Source organism: Stylophora pistillata, chromosome 2 (genome assembly GCF_964205215.1).
Source record: "Stylophora pistillata chromosome 2, jaStyPist1.2, whole genome shotgun sequence".
NCBI lineage: Eukaryota > Metazoa > Cnidaria > Anthozoa > Scleractinia > Pocilloporidae > Stylophora > Stylophora pistillata.
In genome coordinates, this window is record NC_142520.1 from 46829756 (window position 1) to 46849392 (window position 19637).

The 19637-nt window shown below is 37.9% G+C and overlaps 1 protein-coding gene and 1 long non-coding RNA gene across 2 annotated transcripts; both read right to left on the reverse strand.

Annotated features, from left to right (window-relative positions):
- Positions 1 to 4486: 4486 nt before the first annotated feature.
- Positions 4487 to 19384, reverse strand: LOC148739900 (uncharacterized). Its single transcript, XR_015997418.1, has 5 exons — positions 19217 to 19384; positions 17947 to 18870; positions 8903 to 8953; positions 8360 to 8411; positions 4487 to 7408 (listed from the first exon to the last, which is right to left on the reverse strand). It is a non-coding gene; the product is annotated as an uncharacterized LOC148739900 (long non-coding RNA).
- On the reverse strand, positions 10210 to 12920 carry LOC148739901 (uncharacterized). Its single transcript, XM_088751349.1, has one exon. The coding sequence runs from the start codon at positions 12877 to 12879 to the stop codon at positions 10456 to 10458; it is 2424 nt and encodes an 807-aa protein (XP_088607475.1). The 5' UTR covers positions 12880 to 12920; the 3' UTR covers positions 10210 to 10455.
- Positions 19385 to 19637: the final 253 nt, after the last annotated feature.

The following is a 19637-nucleotide window of genomic DNA, read 5'->3' on the forward strand; positions in this document are numbered from 1 at the left end:
GTTATTCTTAATAGTTTTGAGTATTCTAATAAGATAATTTCCCTTAGTTTGCTAATCCTTAATTATGAATGTCAACCAAAGTGCAATCATCAATAGCTGGTACCATCATGCTTACCCATATCTGCTCTTTCTTACAGTTTTCACATAATTTTTTTTTGTCTAACAATTTTTGTAAGTTTCTTTTCAATTTTTCGGAACGCACAATAGCTTTGCTTCAATTATTTTTCTCGTGCAGCATTTTGTAAGACCTCAGTTTACCTTTAGTATTCAACAAAAAAAAGTGATATTTCATAAGTACTTTGTATAATCCTCTTTTACATTCGTTTGAATTTTTTCTCCTTTCATAGAAATGGATTATACACCCATATAGTAGTGTTTTTGATTAAATATATTATCTGAACTCTGATGTTATGTTATATCTTCTAGCTATCGTAGCACCTTGGTGAGGATGGTTGTCGGAGGTTTTCTGCTATTCAGGCTTGTATATTTTCGTGCTAGTTCATAAATATTTATGTACAATAAGGTTCTGTTAGTAGTAAAACAATGATACATTCAAAATGATGTACCCTTGAATCTGTGCTGGTTTCGGCCTAAAGGCCAATGAGCATAATTGTCTTCTAGAAAGAATTGACAATATTCTAAGAGCAACTGAATTTAATTGGGCATAAAAGTCAGTGTACCTTATAACATACAGTATCACATCTATGTTTACTTTAGCTTTAGGTTCTTCAAAATTTTCACAATAATTTCTCTTAGTAACAGGAATTTTATGATAAAAAAAAGTAAGTAGAAGAAAAATCATACTTAATGCATTTCAATGTGTGAATAACAAATACAAATCAAAAACCAAGTATTTGTGAGATAAATATTGCATGAAAGCAAATTTTCTACTGCATGGATACATTGAACCAGCTACATACCCATGAAGGTCATGTAATTCACTCATATCACACACTGGTGAGATGGACCATCCCTGATTCATCATGAATGTTATATTATTATTTTGGAATCTTGCATTGCAGTGCAATCTCTGTGGAGCTGTACTACATTTTTGCCACACTGTGGGGACGTGAACAGTACACCTAATATGGAATCCTTTTCATAGTCTTTGTTATCCTTCTGAACGTCACAGCTTGTATCTCCATTGCTCTGACATACTTTCAGCTTTCTAGTGAAGACTACCGCTGGTGGTGGCGTTCACTTATGTGTGGAGGGTGAGGATGATTTTAATGTTGTATAATTTAAGAACACCTTTGCAGGTACATGTATTGTTAGTAGTACTTTTGACCAATAGCTCATAGCTAGAACACAGTGAAAGGTATAATAACAAGCCATGCCAGTCCTTTCCCTTCCCCCCTCCTCCACACACACACACGCACATGCACACACATGCAAACGCACACCCATACACGCACACCCACATCCACCCATCATCCCTAGTAAGACTAAATATGCTCAAAGGTTTTTATGCTTAATATGACATGCACTGCTTCCAGTGCTTAAAATAAAGGGTAAATGGTTTGGGAAGCATAAGTTTCAGAAGTAAGGTCGACAATGAAGAAATTTAGGGGCCAAGATATAGCAGGCATAAAAATTATCAGATTGCAGACTCTATTTTTTGAAGAGTTCTTTCAAAACAGCCCTTATAAGTTCTGTGTGAATAATGGTGACTTGTGTTGCTCTGAAAATGATCAAAAGATACATGTAATTGAAAAATTTCAAGTGTTTTTATTTTATGTTTAGTATTTAACTTTTCGTTATGTGTTTTTTTTTTTTTTGAGTTATTAATCTAAATTTTCTCTGTGAGTCAGACTATTCTTTAGCTTCCTTTGCTTGTCTGTTTCAGGTCCACATCTATTTTTGTGTTTGGTTATGCTATGTTTTACTACTACAATAGATCCAACATGTCTGGAATGCTTCAGTCAGTACAGTTTTTTGGATACACACTGCTGACATGCTATGTGTTCTTCCTGATGCTCAGCACAGTGGCTTTCTATGCCTCCTTAAAGTTTATAAGATACATTTATGTCAACCTGAAGATGGACTAGCTTAGATCAAACCAAGGATGGAAAGTTGGGACAATTTTTACACTGCCCAATACTCAAGTATAGGTATAATGAAACTTAACTTTATTGAATAAGTGCACCAAAGGGTTAATGGATCATTTTTGATCTGTGCAAGCATGCAGTACTTATCTTACAGCTATTCAACGTTGTGAGGTGTAGATTAACCTTTTGGCTCCCTCAGTCTCGGAGAAAATTCTCCCCTAACTGTACCGGTGGACTGTAATTTTCTCTGTAGTTTACAATTGGGAATTTGGTGTTTATCAAGGCAGTATTTCCATAGTTGATGTTCGTCTTTATTTGCAAAGAGTCATCATGCCTGGGAGGGAAAGTAGTAAGAGCAGAAACATGGTAGTGCTGTAATATTATAATGTCCTGTTGTATTTATCAGTGGTCAAAGATGACTGGCTAAACCAATTCACTTGTTGGTCGAGTTACAAGTAGTCACCAAACTAGATCTATATGTCAACTTCTGAATCTTTTTCTCCACTTCTCCAGTGGATTTTTGACAATAGACAAAAAGGGAAATCTCTTAATTTATTTTGAAACCACCCAGCCCGACCTGGCCAGGCCTGAGTTGTGGAAAACACCTCTTACCGAGGAGCAACTCCCCCCTTTCGGCCTCAGTATGCAAACAGAGTACAAGGGTCAAATGAACACCTTGAAGGTGTTCATTTGGGTTGGGAGGTGGACAAGAAATAATTAATAGTTGAAACACCATATCAAATATTTTATTTATGTTAGGGAACATTTTTTGGTCACCCACGTCTTCTGCACTGATACAACGAGAATTAAATGCTACTTGATTCGTGTCAAAGGATATGTGGATGATGCTCTGACTGTTAAGTTAATTTACATTAAGTGGTATGATTATAGTTTATAGCACATGTGTATTATTGTACAATATTTGGTTGATTATTTTATAACCTGGCAGGCATTAAGAGGCTTATAATTCATGCTATTTAACAATTTTATCATAAGTTTGAGATTTCTGGTGGGTATTGTTTTTTTTTTTTTTTTTTTACTGCGTGGTGTCTATCAATTTTCACGTATATGAATCAAAAGCAACAAAGATACTTTTTTTGGCTATCATTCTAATAATCGTTCAAAATTTAACTTAGAGAAATGTTCATGTTTTTTTTTTTTTTGTGACTTCACTGTTAGGCTACTCACTCTTCTCACTAGCCATCACAAATACTACAATAAACTAGACTACACACGCATTTTCATCGGTTCTTAATCGTGATCTATTGGAGAGGAGACGCCGAGACTACGTCACCGAGAACAACATAATGTTGCATCCTTACTATATTAAAACGAAATGGCGAGTAGCGAAGCCAATCAAACTGCAGTGTTGTTTATACAACGCTGGTAGATTTATACTAACAGATATGTCTGATGAGTTTATGTTCCTTAACCTAAATGATAAGATATTTTTTACCGTTTTCACACCATGATTTCTCTGCCCACTTGATACAGATTTAACCTATATCATGCAAGGAATGCTTAGGTAGGGGTAACAAAATTATTATTATTAGTACTTAGTTCAATTGTCATTAAGGATTTAATCAATCAATGGCTAAGGTATCAGAGAGTACAGCTTATTTTAATGCCACCAGAGTTCCTACAGCTCCATAGACAATCAAAATAAAATCTTTAACAGAACCCTTATTTACTGTGTAATTTGGCTTAAGTTGCTGAAGATTAAAATCGGTTTACAGTTATAATTGCAATTCATTATAAATTATTGCTTAAATGAGGTGCCTGGGTCATCTAAGGATTTCTGCTGTGTCCAGCCAGACCTTAAATGAAGTTCTATTCCCATGAGTGATGTGGCAAATTCCCACACCTCAGCCACAAGCCCGAGTTCCAGCATAGTTAATGGAGGAAACCTCTATTAACTATGGTTCCAGGCATTCATCTATACTTGCTAAAGCAACAGAAAGGAAAGGAAGCTGAGTGTGAAGGTGCAACTTATGAAAAAATAAATAAATAAACGCTACAAGTCCACTTGGATTTGCTGAGAAACAGTTACCAAAGTGCTTGTAAATTTAGAGATGGTAGCTGTAATGAAGTTGTTACGTCTCTTATTAGCCCTTATTCACTGTACTCATCACTGACCGCAAAGGTGGCTCATGAGCTAAATTAATTACGGCGGCTTGGGTGGAACACAGTTGCAATCATCTAATCAATAAGGCCAATGTTTTCGTATGCGACTTAACCAACAGCCACGTTTTAACAACCCCATTGTTTCAATTTGACGAGAGGGACGAGACACTGCCTTGCACCTGCCTAGCACTTACTTCCACTTGCCTGAAAAGCACCGAAAAGGGTAACATCTTTCACATAACTTCTAGTTAATTTCAATTGATGAAAATCAAAGGTTCGGCTTCACTTGGAATTCTAGGCCGTCTATCTGCCCCTTCCCATTAAGGTTGGGAAACTAAGAAAACCACTCTGCACGGTTTGACTCGAACAGCATTGTGACGCATTATCCACCCTGTGGATAAAGCCAAAGAGAGACTTATGGATAAAATGAAAATGAACTCAAGCAAAAGGTCTAAAAGGTATTTTATTTGAGGCTCTGGTTCACAGTAAACACGACTCCCCCATTAAAACTTCGTACAGACTTGGTACAATTTTCGTAACTCCGCCATTTCCCTCTCAAAGCCATTGTCAAGTTGAAGATATTCTTAATTACTGTAAAAGCCATTTCGATGATCGCGTTTGTGCAAAGTTACCTTGAATACCACAAACAACAATGAACTAGAGTTCTCGATATAAGTTTAAAAAATCTCCAAATGAACTACAAAATTAGACATTAAAACTCCACCAAATATCTAAGTTAGCGGTATTCTTAGACCTTTTTCTTGTAGCTTTTTGAGTGAAATATCAATAACGTAAAAGTAACATTAATGGACGTCACTGTAACTACTTATGACTATAATACTCGCAAAAGAGTTATAAATCTTCTAATAAACGAGCTATTTAGATTAACACTATATACTACAAAACTCTGATAAGCGATGTCTTAACCTGCATATTTTCCTTTTTTTCCTTTTGTCATACTTTCATCGGTGTTATTCATTATTCTATTTTTCATCTACTAAAGTAGAGATAACAATGAAATTTAACAAATCGAAAGGTAGTGCAAAGAAATCGAAATCAAAGAAATCGAAATAAAGTGCAAAATACTCGCAAGCGAGTCGCATTGTGCATTTAAACCATTCATGTTTTTGTTGCATCACTAAATATCTTATAACTGACAGGTCATTCGTTACCCAAACGTTAATTAAGAGTGTTTGGTGAATCTGCACTCATGATAAAACGTCTGAATCACTATAATGCTCGCTAACCAATTATAAAAAAATTCTAAAAACTAACTATTTAGATCATTATTATACTGCCAAATCTCAAATGACTGACATCCTATTCCGCATTTTTTTCTTTTTTTGTTATATTTTTACCTTTTTTCGCTAGAGATTCAAATGATATTGAGCAACTCGATGCAGATGGATATAAGCCATTTAGATTGATGTGCTGCCAAATATCTTACCACTGAGCTGTTAACCATTAAAATGTCCAAGTCCTCGATATAATCTGCAGCCCCAAATAACGATCGCCGTAACTTCGGACCTACTCGCCTATTGTGCTCGCGATCGAGTTTAAAAACGCCTAGAAATATACTACCAAATATTTATCAAAACTACGAATAGCTATAATAACTACCAATAAAGTATCAAAAACTACCACTAAACTATAAACATTAGGAATAAACTATAAAACTACCATAAACTATAAATAACTACCAATAAACAAAAACTAACAAACTATAAAATACTACCGATGAACAATAAAAAGTAGCAATTAACTATACAAACTGACGATAAACTATAAGAGCTATTAATAAAATTTCATAAACTAGGAATGACGTATAAAAACTACGGCTAAACTGTAAAAACTACCAATAAACTATATAAAGTACTACTAAACTATAAAAACTACGACTAAACTAAAAATTACAACTAAACTATATTGACCACGATTAACTATAAAAAAATTGCAACTAGAGTATATAGACCACGATAAACTATAAAAAATTATGATTAAGCAATAAAAACTATGAATAAACTATGTAGACTACAATTAAATCATAGACCGGGAATAAACTATAAAGACCGCGATTAATGTATACAAACTACGACTAAGCTATGCAAAATGCTACTAAGCTATAAAAACTACGACGAAACTACAAAAACTACGAGCAAACTATGAAAACTACAACTGACCTATAACAAAATACAGAATATGAAAACTACGAATATACTACAGAGACTGTGAATAGATTGTAGAAACTACGAAGAAACTACAGAAATGACGAATAATTTTTTAAAAAACTACGAATAAACTAAAAAAAATACGAATAAACTATGTAGACTACGAAAAACTGTAAACACCACGACTAAACTGAAAAAGTACGAATAAAGTATAAAAACTACTAATGAATTATGTAGACTACGTATAGACTATGAAATCTACGAATAAACTATAAGAACTATTAGTAGACTACAAAACTACGACTAAACTATAAAAGCTACTAGCTATGAAAATTGCGAATAAACTATATAGACTACGATTAAGCTATAAAGACCACGAATAAACTACAAAAACTACGAATAAACTATAAAAACTACGAATAAACAATAAAAACTACAACTAAACTGAAAAAACTACAACTAAACTGAAAAAAACTATGAATAAGCTATAAAAATGACTTAAAAATTAAATACAACTAGTGAACTCTAAAAACTACAAATAAAGCATAGACTACGAATAAACTATATAGACTACAAATTAAGTATTAAAACTACAAATACACTATAAAAACTAGAAAATATCAAAACAACGAGGAAACTAAAAAAGCTACGAATAAACTCTAAATAACCATAATTGGCTATGAAAACTGCAGTATGTGGAAATGTGCCAAAAGGAACAGAATTCAAATTTCAGCTTATCATATATGTCATAATTGACAAAAAAAGAAAGGCGGAAATAACACAAAAACGAAGAAAGAATTGCCATTACACTCTTATTAATCATAGCTCAAGATGTTCTACGCAAACTTCACCTTGTTCGTATACAAAGAAGAGCTCAGACAACATGTTAGCTAAATAAATAATTAAAGATGAGAAAACGAAAATTTTGTTTTGCTTACCACGCCACAGATAGTATACTTATTGATTACTAGGATTACTCTGATCTATCTATTAAATCATTCAACTTTTTTTCTGTCTTTCCAGAGCTCAATAATTTTTTACTAGTGGTATATATCTGGCCCTTGGACGCTATATGGGGCAAAGAGAAAGAATACACTGGTTAAAGATTGCATGGTCAAGTGGACAGGCAGGCAGGCCGTCTATTAGATAGACAGGCAGATAGTTAAGCTGACAGTTAGGCAGATATAAGGGTCTCAGTGGGGTAATGGCTTTTACGGCTAACGGTGAACATTTTGGCCAGTTTCTATGCCTAATAGCCAACGGTTCACCTAATTGAAACCTTTGGATATGAAGTATATTTACATTGTTGTTACAATAATTTTTTTTTAAGATAAACTTTTTTTACGACTAACGGTTAAAAGTTGTCAATTTTTACGCCTAATGACCAATGGCTCACACCATCGAGACCCCTCGATATGAAGTGGAGAATACTCGTGCAGCCTGCTGGTTACCCAGAAACCTTTTTGATCAGACGTTTTTCAAATCATGCAATACCAAACTCAGAGAATGAATTGATCAGTTTGAAGAAATGTTGTTAGTCTAACAGGCAACAGTGACTCGGATGCATGTAAAAAAAGATGTCAGGTGACTTCGAAAAAATACAAGCAGCACATCATAACTAGAAACCATCACACCTCCTTCAGCCTTTATCGCCAAACGAAGCTTTGGTCATTACAGACATTGCAGACGCAGTGAAATATCGATTATGAAATTGATTTGAGTACCAGGAAGTTAAAAAACTATTTAACAGTTACACTGTCTGACTTAAAAAAAAAAGTCAGTTCAGATTCAGATTATAGAGAGGTTCAAGAACTGAGGATTTTAGTAATCAAAAATCAACTCTTTATGCATGGAAACGTCTATGCATCGGAACAAAACTTGAACAGATTTTCATCCGGCATCTCAAACATAAAACTAACTCCGTAAGCCTTATGATATAAATAAGAACACAACTTCCTCAAGAGGCTTTCTTTTATCGCATCCCTCCAGTCAGTAGTTAAAACAAACAAAAACATTTACCTTGGTTCACAAGCAGAGAGCTAAAGCCTGGTATCAAACATCTCTTCTTTCCCTGGATGGAAAGCGAAAAGAGACAGAAGTATGAATTATAAAAGTTACTCTAGTCTGAATGTGTTGTTGCAAGACATTATAAACTGATTACCGCTAACACAGTTGTAGCTGGTCTGTATTTAAATGTTTTGAAAGTTGAGGTACACAACCTCATAATCATCATTTCTATTCAAAAAGATGTACCACAAGGTGGCAATGTTTTCTGTATGGCTGAGCAAATATCTGTATCGTTAAAAATGCTTCGAAAAGTGAGACAGCTCCACATTATAAATGGCAGATTTATAAGAAAGGTTTTCACCCTCCATTACAAGAAAGTATAATAATACTCAAGTGTTCATCTTATCTCTGAGTATGGTCACTTCTGATATGGATCTGAAAACTTCAAGGCTTCTTTAAGCAACAAGGTGGAGCGATTATGCATCCGGCATCTAATGAAGCATTGTGTGGACCACTTTTACTTTATGTGAGCTAATTAATTATAAGGAATGTTACCTTTCTCTGCGACGTCCATGTCAGGCTCAGGCGCTTTTTCTTGCACTTCAACTTCAGAAATAATGCATTTGAAAAAAGTTACTTTCAATTGGTACTTGATCTTTCAATCTATTCTCTACTTAAATGTTTTAAAACAGTAGTCCTTAACCAGTTTTCAACTAGAATTTGTCCAGCGACTAACAATTTAAAAGAGATGCTTCAAGAACTCATAAAACACGCTTGGAAATTATAGCTCGAAATTGGGCCAACTTTCATTTTGACCGCGGGAGATCTGAGGTCTAGTTATGCAAATTCTAAGATGGCGGATCAATCTGAAGTCACCGAAGGCGAATTAATTATTTCAATAAAAGAAGCACTGAAGCGCGAGAAATCAAAATTTGAGCGGCGAATTTCAAATGCGTACAAACTAAGGGATTTAGACAAAACATTTTATGAACTAAATCAGTTAGCTGAAGCGGTTGTCAAAGCGAAGTTTGGAGGTCTTCGTGAGAGACCCAAATACAGCGTCGGCGAGCTATATCCTATGCTACAACGAAGCATGATTCGCGCAAAGACTGCAATAAATCGCCGTCTAAGCTCAAAGATGAGCAAATTGCATCCCTGGTTGGTTATCTTTGACCTTCCCATGCCACAAGAGGTCTTCAATCTCTCGCATAGGGAGATTCTTGGTAGAACAAGATATGGGTTGGAAGTTGAAGAAAAACCAGGGTCAGTGGTAATACAATTTTCAAGCCTGAGAAGATTATGTCTCCTGTTCAACCAATTCGAAGATTGTGGCGGGTTTAAGAAGCAGCTTGGTGAAGGAAAAGGAGAAGCAAAGCTTATCATCAATGATGAGAAGAAGGGAACAATGGTCTATAATGCCAAAGAAGAGATTTTGAGGGCAAAATCTTACTATGGATACTGGAATTGCCACGGAATCGGTCAACACTGAATAGATGAAGTGATACTTGGAATTGCTCAGCCATTTTTTCTTTAATAATTCAATTCTCAATAGTTCTTTATATATCTCTATAATATAAAAAAAAGATAGAACCCTATAATATCACCTTGAAATTTACTTCTATAAATCAAACAATATTGTTTTCACTGATGTATAACTAAGAGTTGGGTTACTATGAAATACCCAAATGATTTGCATGTGTAAGGTATAAATACATATGTCTCAGATACACACATGATTTTAGTAACATGTTTACATTGAAGAGTATTAGTTCATGATGAATAATTTTGAATTTTTTAACATTTAATTTTATTGTGGGGAAGGTTCTTTGTTTTTTTTGTTTGTTTTTTACATGGAGTCAGAATTCAAACAGAACCATCCCTTCCAGTCCCCTTAAAATATAAATTATCTGTAATGACTTCCACAGCTATTTTAGTATAAAGTGTAAGAATTTGGTAGTTGATCAATGTAACTTTTCACTTCCACCAGTTGTCTGAGCTTGACAATGTTAGAAATTTGATTATTATTTAAGGAATAAAGGGCCAAACTACTTGTGTTACTTGCATTTGTACAACCTTCTTACTTTTTGTTACAGTTACTGTAAAACTGATTAAGACAGGTACTTCAAGCACTCTTTTGTTGGTTTTCTCTCAGCAACAGACTTCTTGATCTCAGCCATGAATGGATGACCACAATAGTAACATTTGTCATTGCAGACAGCTTTGGAAAACCCACAGGAGCAAAAGTGTTGTGGATCTGTGGTAACAGGATTAGGGATTAGACTGTCTCGTGCCTTATGGTATGTTAAAAGTGATGGCTGGCGAAGGGGAAGCCAAAGTTTACTGATGTAGTCATGCCGGAAAACCTGAGGCCAGCGCTCTTTGAAAAGACTGTTTTTGGCATAACTAGAAATCTGAACATGCTTAGCTTCTCGTCCTTGCATTGTGTTAACACCCAGTCCAGTTCCATATTTTTCAAACACCCGCTGAGTGTGAGAAGAAACTAAGTGGCCAATACTCCAGACAGTACCTGATACTGAGCCAGTGAAAAGAGCTACTGCTTTGAAGTACTCATGGCATAAGTTTGGCAGTTCTTGGACAACTTGAGGGGTTACATGATACATGGAGAAAATTGAAGCACAGTCCCTCAGCTTGAGTGCTATATAAACAATATACATAAGCTTCATGAGTAATTTGGGGTCCTCTGAATCTCCCTTGATTGCATTCACCAAATACATGAAACCATGTAACACAAGCTTAGAGTCTTTCCCGGTTAGTCTATAGGAAAATCCCTTGTCTTTTGACCTGTCCTCCAGTATCCACTTCCCCAGTTGTTTCTCTAAACGCCCAGCTTTAACATCACACTTTAGTGCTTTCAAATATCTTGAAATTGCGCTTGTTGTGGGTAGATCTGATAAGCTGCTAATTTTGACAGGGAGCTTACTTGAAGAAACTGCCAAGTCCAAAAGCATTGAATGCAAATGTTGTACTCCATTATTTTTTAAATGGAGGGGCTCAACAAGTTCTTTATCACACAGTTCACCTATTAGTGGCTCAAATTCTTGTCTTGACTTCTTATTTGCAATGAACTGTGTCACCTTAGTTCTCTGGGTGGACTTTGCAAGGGTAGAGGGAAGCTTACTTTTGAATTTTGCAACCTGCTTAGCAATGTCCAGTGTTTTTTTGTATGGCCAAGGCTTCCAATTACAGTTTAGGGTTGTTCCACATTTGCCATCTAATTTGGTGCAGTCTTCTTTTGATACATTTACAAAGCTTGAAAAATAAGTTGCAGCATTGTTAAGCTCTCCATTAATGAAAGCAAGAAATTTCATGTCAGAAGGAACCAGCTCAAATGAAAATGTTACTTGCATCTCTGACATCATATACGTTTTCTTTTCAATTTCTGCTATTTTGGATGACAACTCCTTCGTAAATAGCTTCACTGCAGGATGATCTTCTTTACAGTTTGCACCAAAAAGCAGGAAGTTGTCATTTGGGCTGGCAACTCTTGCACCCACATTAAGGAAGCTTACAAGCCAGGACATGGACTCATCCCATTTGCCAAAGGGTGCACCGTCACCACCGATAGCCACTTTAAAAGCTCCTTTCTCACTGAACCAGGTCAGTTTTTCACTTTCCTTTCTTAATGGATCTGATTCAAGGTAAAATTTACTGAGGGAGAGAAGCATTGTTTCCAAATCTCTGTACACACCAACAACTTTCTCATCTAGAGGTAAGTTAGCACATAAGGTGTCTCTTACAGAAATAAGTTCTCCAATGTCAATTTCTGCAATTTTATGCATCAATTGTTTGTAAGCAAGTGGCCTTGGAATAGGAAGCCCGAAACCAAACTTAATCCTTTCCTTTGAGGGGTTCCCTTTCTTCGTGGTCTTTCCGGTGTGCTTCAAAACAAGTGCAGACCTTGCTTGCTCATATTTTATTTTTCCAATTATTCCCCCAGCATAGAGAAGTGAAAGTGAGCGAATGAAATTTTCATCACTATTTTCATATTCTTGTACCTCCCTCTTTATTTCTACAAGTGCTGCCTTTTTCATTTTCCTGGATGAGCAGAAGTATTTGGTCAAATCAGAAATCTTACCATATTTAAGGACGGTAGACACCATACCTTCTAAGGCAGGAGCTCTGTTCTCCACTGTGCCACCATGTATCTCTGTGGCAGCAATCAAGTTTTCTAGTTGCCTTCTTTGACCGCTTCGTCTCGGTAAGTTCAGTTTTCCCTCATTACAAAGTTCTGAGGGATCCCTTTTTCGCCTGGTGAAAGCGTTTTTCGAAATTTCAAATGCACTCGGACGTGCTTCAACTGTTGTTTGTTCAAGTTGTTTGATGCACTCTTGCACATTTTCGCCCTTCCCTTGGAGACATTTTACTTTCTTTCTCAACGCACACAGCTCCTTATTTTTGGACAAATATGTATCGCGGAGGTTGGCTCTCTGTCTCGACAATTCCCCGAGTGGAAATCTACGTTTCTGAGAGCACTGGACTGACCTTCGAGGTGATTTCTTCTTACTTCCCATATCTGTAATTCAAGGCATGGGATTTGCGGTGCACCCTGCCTCACTCTAAAGATACAGTACCAAAATAGGCAGTTTTAGAGACAAAATTTCATGTAAACGCACTCGCAATTTCAAACCATTTATTACTCAATACAACAGATAAATACCTCTTCTAGGGAACTATGGTTTTCTTTGCTGCGAAATGAGCCCAGAGGAGTTCAACTAAACCTTTTACGATGTTGATTAATTCAGAATTACAACTGGAGAACTCGCAGCGAAGACAGTCTTAAGTCTAAGCTAGACTTTATACAAAAACTGTAACTTTCAAGGCAAGCAGGGTACCAAAACAAAGCTTGTTCTTCGAAAAAATCGAATTTGAGCGGCAAAATTTAATAGCTATTACCAGTTTCCCTTCTGTAGTGTTTGTAAGGTACACTTCGTGTGCCATACATAACGTAGGTAAGCAGGTAATGTAAGAGAGGATTGAATCATTAAAGCAGTATGGCAGATGTATAGATTAGATTCGTGTGTATCCATTTCCATCGACTTTAGAACGTGACATCTGGCGACGAGGATAGAAGTTGCAGCTGCCCAGACATGGCGTCAATAAAGATAGACGATTTAACGAGTGTGAAACCATTCGATCCACATGGTGAACCTTCAAGCGTGGGAAGGCGATGGCAGCGTTGGTTGAAAAGCTTCTCAGTTTATGCCGATAGCAAAGGCTTGCTCATCCAACTGGATAAAGCGGATAATAAAATTCAGAGGAGAGCTTTACTCCTTCATTCGGCCGGCGAAGCTGTTCAGGAAATTTTCGAAACGTTACCTGACACAGGCGAGGCGAAAGATTACGAAAAAGCGGTGAAGGCTTTGAACGACTATTTCATTCCAAAGGTAAATTCGACGTACCAAAATCACCTGTTTCGCAGCATGGAACAAGAGGACGGCGAAACCGTGGCTCACTTTGTTACACGATTGAGACACGTGGTCAAAGACTGTGACTACGGCGACCAAGCTGATAACCAGATTCGTGATCAAGTCTTGCAGCGATGTAAATCACATGAACTACGGAAGAAACTACTGGAAAAAGGTGAGCACTTAACCTTAGAGTTGTTACTTTCGACGGCAGCAAACCACGAGCGAGTTCGGTCACAGCTGGAAAATATGGAAGGCAAAAAGGACGTGAATTTCGTCCGTGACAAGCAAGAAGACAAAGGAAAGGAGTCTGCCAAGCGAGCATGCTACAGATGTGGAAAAGTAGGACATTTTGGAAGAGACCCTGAGTGTCCCGCGAAAGGAAAAACTTGCCATAAGTGCGGAGGAGCTGACCATTTTAGTCCACAGTGTAAAACAAAAACAGCCAAACCTCCCAAACCTAGGCGGGAAGAGAAGACAAAAGGAAGGAAAACAAAGAAGTCAGTCAGGTATGTGAGAAGTGAGAGAGATGAAGATGAATATGCATTTACTGTGAATTCTGCTACATCACCTGAGAAAATAGATGTGACTGTGGGTGGAGTTGTAGTGGCGATGTTGATTGATTCGGGTGCAAGCACCAATGTGATTGACAAAAATCTGTGGTTAAAGTTAAAGCAGGACAAGATTAAGTGTGTGTCGAGAAAGAGTGATAAGAAGCTTTATGCATATGGCAGTAAACAGCCGCTGAACGTTCTAGGAACATTCTCAGCAGAAGCGAGAGTAGAGGGAAAAGAGGCCGAAGCTGAATTTGTTGTTATTAATGGCGAAGGGGCGGCACTGCTTGGAAGAGAAACTGCCATAAAACTTGGAGTGTTGAAATTAGGAACCCAGATCTGCACTGTGACATGTAGTGAGACAATCATGTCTGATTACAAGGAGATTTTTGAGGGCGTGGGAAAGTTGAAAGATTTCCAAGTTAAGTTGTATGTGAATCCAGATGTACCCCCAGTGGCGCAACCAGTCAGGCGCACCCCATTTAGTCTTCGAGACAAGGTTAAGGAGAAGATTGAAGAATTAATAGCCATGGACATAATTGAACCAGTAGAGGGCCCAACCCCGTGGGTTAGTCCTGTTGTAGTAGTCCCAAAGCAGAATGACGAAATACGCCTTTGTGTAGACATGCGCAGAGCTAACGAAGCCATTATCAGAGAGCGTTATCCCATACCTACAGTGGACGAAGTGCTCCAAAGCCTCAACCAGAGCACAATGTTCAGTAAACTGGATTTAAAATGGGGCTACCACCAGTTAGAACTCCATCCAGATTCCAGAAGCATCACAACGTTCACTACACATTGTGGTCTTTACCAATACAAGCGTCTCATGTTTGGGATAAGTTCAGCTCCAGAAGTATACCAGCACGTCATCCAACAATCACTACAAGGCTGTGAAGGTGTTGCCAACATCTCAGATGACATCATCGTTCATGGGAAGAACACTGAGGAACATGACAGAAGATTGCAGCGAGTTTTGGAAAGGCTGAAAGAGAAGAACCTCACACTGAATGCAGAGAAGTGTAAGTTCCATATGACCCAGATGGTCTTCATGGGACTGGTGCTAAGCAACAATGGTATTGGTCCTACTGAAGACAAGGTAAAGGCGATCATTGATGCAAGAGAACCGCAAAGCGCATCAGAAGTCAGAAGCTTTCTGGGACTGGCAAATTACAATGCCCGTTTCATTCCGGACTTCGCTACAACCGCGGAGCCATTGCGAAAGTTGACCAAAAAGGGTGTTTGTTTCGAATTTGGAGAAGAGCAGAAGAATGCATTCAATGAGCTTAAGAGGAGGCTATCAAATGCAGATAATCTTGGCTATTTCGATAAAGATGCCAAGACACTAATCATAGCAGATGCAAGCCCGGTGGGCCTCGGTGCGATCCTCATCCAAGAGCAGCAAGGAAGGAAAAGAGTCATTAGCTACGCAAGTAAGAGTTTAAGCGCGGTGGAAAGGCGTTATTCGCAAACGGAAAAAGAAGCCTTAGCTGTCGTATGGGCATGTGAACGATTCCATGTGTACTTGTACGGCATTGAATTCACACTGTATACTGATCATAAGCCGCTAGAAACAATCTACTCGAGCAAGTCCAAACCGTGTGCACGAATCGAAAGATGGATCCTGCGATTACAGCCATATAAATTCCAAGTCAAATACCTACCTGGCGAGCAGAATATTGCTGACCCATTGTCACGCTTGTTGCATGCGAATGAACAAGCAGAACCATCACCGGCGCACAAGGTATCGGATGAATTTGTCAGGTTCGTCGCAGCAACGGCCACTCCTCAAGCGATGACAACGCGTGAAATTGAAGAAGCCTCATCAGAAGACAGAGAGTTTGTGGAACTGCGCCAGTACATTAAAGATGGGAACTGGAAAGGTGACCAGCATAAGCAGTACGTACCAGTATGTAGCGAACTGTGTGTTATTGGCAAGCTGATCCTTCGTGGTACCAGGATTGTCATACCGAGCAAGCTGAGACCTCGAGTATTGAACCTTGCCCATGAAGGACACCCAGGAATTGTCAGTATGAAGCAGAGGTTGCGATCAAAAGTCTGGTGGCCTGGAATCGACAGGGAAGCCGAGAAGTTTTGCAAAACTTGTTATGGCTGTCAGCTTGTAAGCAGCCCAGCAAACCCAGAGCCAATCAAGTCAACACCATTACCAAGTGGCCCCTGGCAAGATTTGGCCATTGACCTGTTAGGCCCATTACCCTCAGGAGAATCTGTTTTAGTCATCGTTGATTACTTCAGTAGATACTACGAGATAGAAGTCATGCGTTCCACAACGTCAGAAAAAGTCATAGAGTGTTTGGAGAAAATCTTCACCACGCATGGACTACCTCAGTCACTCAGAAGTGACAACGGTCCACAATTCAGATCTGAAGTATTTGAACAGTATTTAGAGAATAACGGTATAGAACACAGGAAAACCACGCCACTATGGCCACAAGCGAATGGCGAAGTGGAAAGACAAAACAGGTCTCTCCTCAAGAGGATGAAAATAGCTCAAGCTGAGGGGAAAGAATGGAAGACAGAAGTGCGCAAGTACTTGGTAGCATATAGGTCAACCCCTCACACTACCACAGGCGTGAGCCCAGCGGAACTCTTGTTTGGCAGAAAGATGCGTACTAAATTACCCGAACTGAAAGAGGAGAGCACAGAGAGCGAGATGCGAGACAGAGATGGCAAAATGAAAGCCAAAACCAAATGGTATGCAGACAAGAAGAGGAATGCCCACGAGTCTTACCTAGCTCCAGGTGACCAAGTGTTAGTCAAACAAGAGCGTAAAAATAAATTATCAACATCATTTGCTCCTGAGCCTTATGATGTTATCACCAAGACTGGAAACAGTGTTGTTATTGAATCACCAGACGGCATTCAACTAATGCGAAACACAACCCATGTAAAGAAGTATGAGGAGACATCACAGAACCCGGGGGAAACAACTTCAACGCTTGATGTTACTGATCCTGTGGAACCGGAAGCAGAACGAGAAAAACTGAGCAGCCCGGTTGTGACGAGACCGATTAGAGTCAGAAAACCGCCGGAAAGATTTAAAGACTATGTTATGACTTGAGTGTCATTATCGAGGACTATGTTTTGACTTGAGTGCCATTATCAGAAACTTTGTCGTGAGTTAATGTCATCATTGACTGTTACTGTTCATAAGGGGAGGATGAATGATTTTGTGGCTAGCCGTTTTATGAGTTTCAATTGTACTAGGCTTTAAGCGACTCTCCGTTGTGTTGACATCTTAGGATCGTTGTGGCTTTAAATGAAAAAAGGAAGGGATGTAGTGTTTGTAAGGTACACTTCGTGTGCCATACATAACGTAGGTAAGCAGGTAATGTAAGAGAGGATTGAATCATTAAAGCAGTATGGCAGATGTATAGATTAGATTCGTGTGTATCCATTTCCATCGACTTTAGAACGTGACACCTTCAGACGCAGAAATTCCCGGCAAATTTATGCTAATCACACTACAGCCAAATGGCCGCGCAAGATTTCGACAAAAAGGACTGGTGAGAGTGGGACATTCAAGTGGCCCAAATCGAGGGAAAAATTTCCAAGCGTGAAATGCCTTAATATCTTTAATAACTAATCAAAAACCACCTACTTTTGTCACCAGGCACTGGGATCTCTTCGCTTTCCACTTGCTCCTCAGATTCACCAGCTGAGTTAAAGCATAGTTATTAATTACAATGAAATATGTCCATAATTAGAGTCATTGTTCCTATGTAGGCTGACAAAAATGCCGTCACATATTTAAACAAAATGGTCTGTAGAGTAAACCCGGCTTATGGTGTGCTATAAAGCAAGAAAATTGACCCAAGGTACCCGTAATATCATAACACATGTTGAACAATGTAATCAAATGAGCAGCTTCTAAAAGCAATTTATTGTTTCTACCTTCATAAGTTGGCTTTTGAGTTCAGGCTCACTTTCTCCTTCTTGACCCGTAGAAGAACGATTTAAAAAAAAAATTGTACTTATCTAGTTATATTCATTTGAATACTTGCAATATTGCAAAGTGATCGAGATTTCTGGGCGATTCACTAGGGACAGCACATAGCCTGAGTATCCGATATTGCTGAGATAGCACCTTAACACTCTGAGTGACCAATCAATAACCACACTCTCTCCTTTACCTTGATCACTAGACACTGGAATCTGTTCACTCTCCACCTACTCCTTAGCTCCACCAGCTTCGTGACAACAAAGTTGTTAATTACAATAAAATATGGATACCTTTAAGGTTATGAATGAGATTTCATTGAGAATTACAACCCCAGTCACTGCATAGGCTAGAATAAGCCGTCAAATAGATACATGAGTCTTGATAAAAAACTATCTAGCCCACTGCCCGCTATCAAGCTAGAAAACTGGCCCAGCTAGCTGTTATTTTCATAAACAGTCTTGCCCTAAATGCGTGAATAACTGCAACGTATTTTGGACAATGTAAAGTTACTGAAAAGCAATTCACTCTTATTACCTTCCTTAGTTGACTCTGTAGGCTCAGACTTACTTTCTCCTTCTTGACCTGCTCAAATAGATTTAGAATAGATTGAGTTAATCCAATTATTTAAATTTGATTAGAGTTTTAAGAACCTTCGATCGGTGTGTAGACACTTTTACTTAAATAAGTTGTCAGCTATTACTTTATTTTCTTCTATAGCTTCCTAAGAAATTCATTTATTTGAGAAAAAGGACGTCAGTACTCGTCGTTTGATTTTGTTTTACTTAAGCGTCTTATATAGTCATTAATCTCGAACTAATTCTTCACTATAAATCATCCCAGGGATAACCAAGGTAAAACAGACTCTTCAATGACTGATATAGAGCCTTGAAATCTTGAGTGACTTATCAAAAAATCTTCTCTTCTTTACCTTTGTCACTGGGCCTTGAAATCTCTTCTCTCTTCACCTGTTCCTCACATTTACCAGCTGTGTAAAAGCAAAGTTTTTGTTAAAGTTGTATAGGATTTCATTAAGAATTACAGTCACTATCACTGCTTAGGCTAACACATTTGTCTTCAGCTAGATACAAGGGTATTAATAGATAGCTCAATCCACTGGCTGCTATCAAACCAGAAAACTGACAAACTGTCTTAGTCGCAGAGATGATGAAAAACTTGCACTGGGGGCAGAAAGAAATGCAACACGTGTCAAGCTAATGTACAGTTCCTTTAAATCAATTAATTTCTAATACCTTCCTCAGTTTTCTTTTCAAGTTCAGACTTACTTTCTCCTTCTTGACCTGCGCCAATAGACTTAAAGTACATAGCTTAAAGCCAGTTTTTTAAATCTG

Excerpts from the sequence above, each read along its gene's own strand:
- LOC148739901 (XM_088751349.1), bottom strand. The coding sequence starts at position 12,879 with ATGGGAAGTAAGAAGAAATCACCTCGAAGGTCAGTCCAGTGCTCTCAG.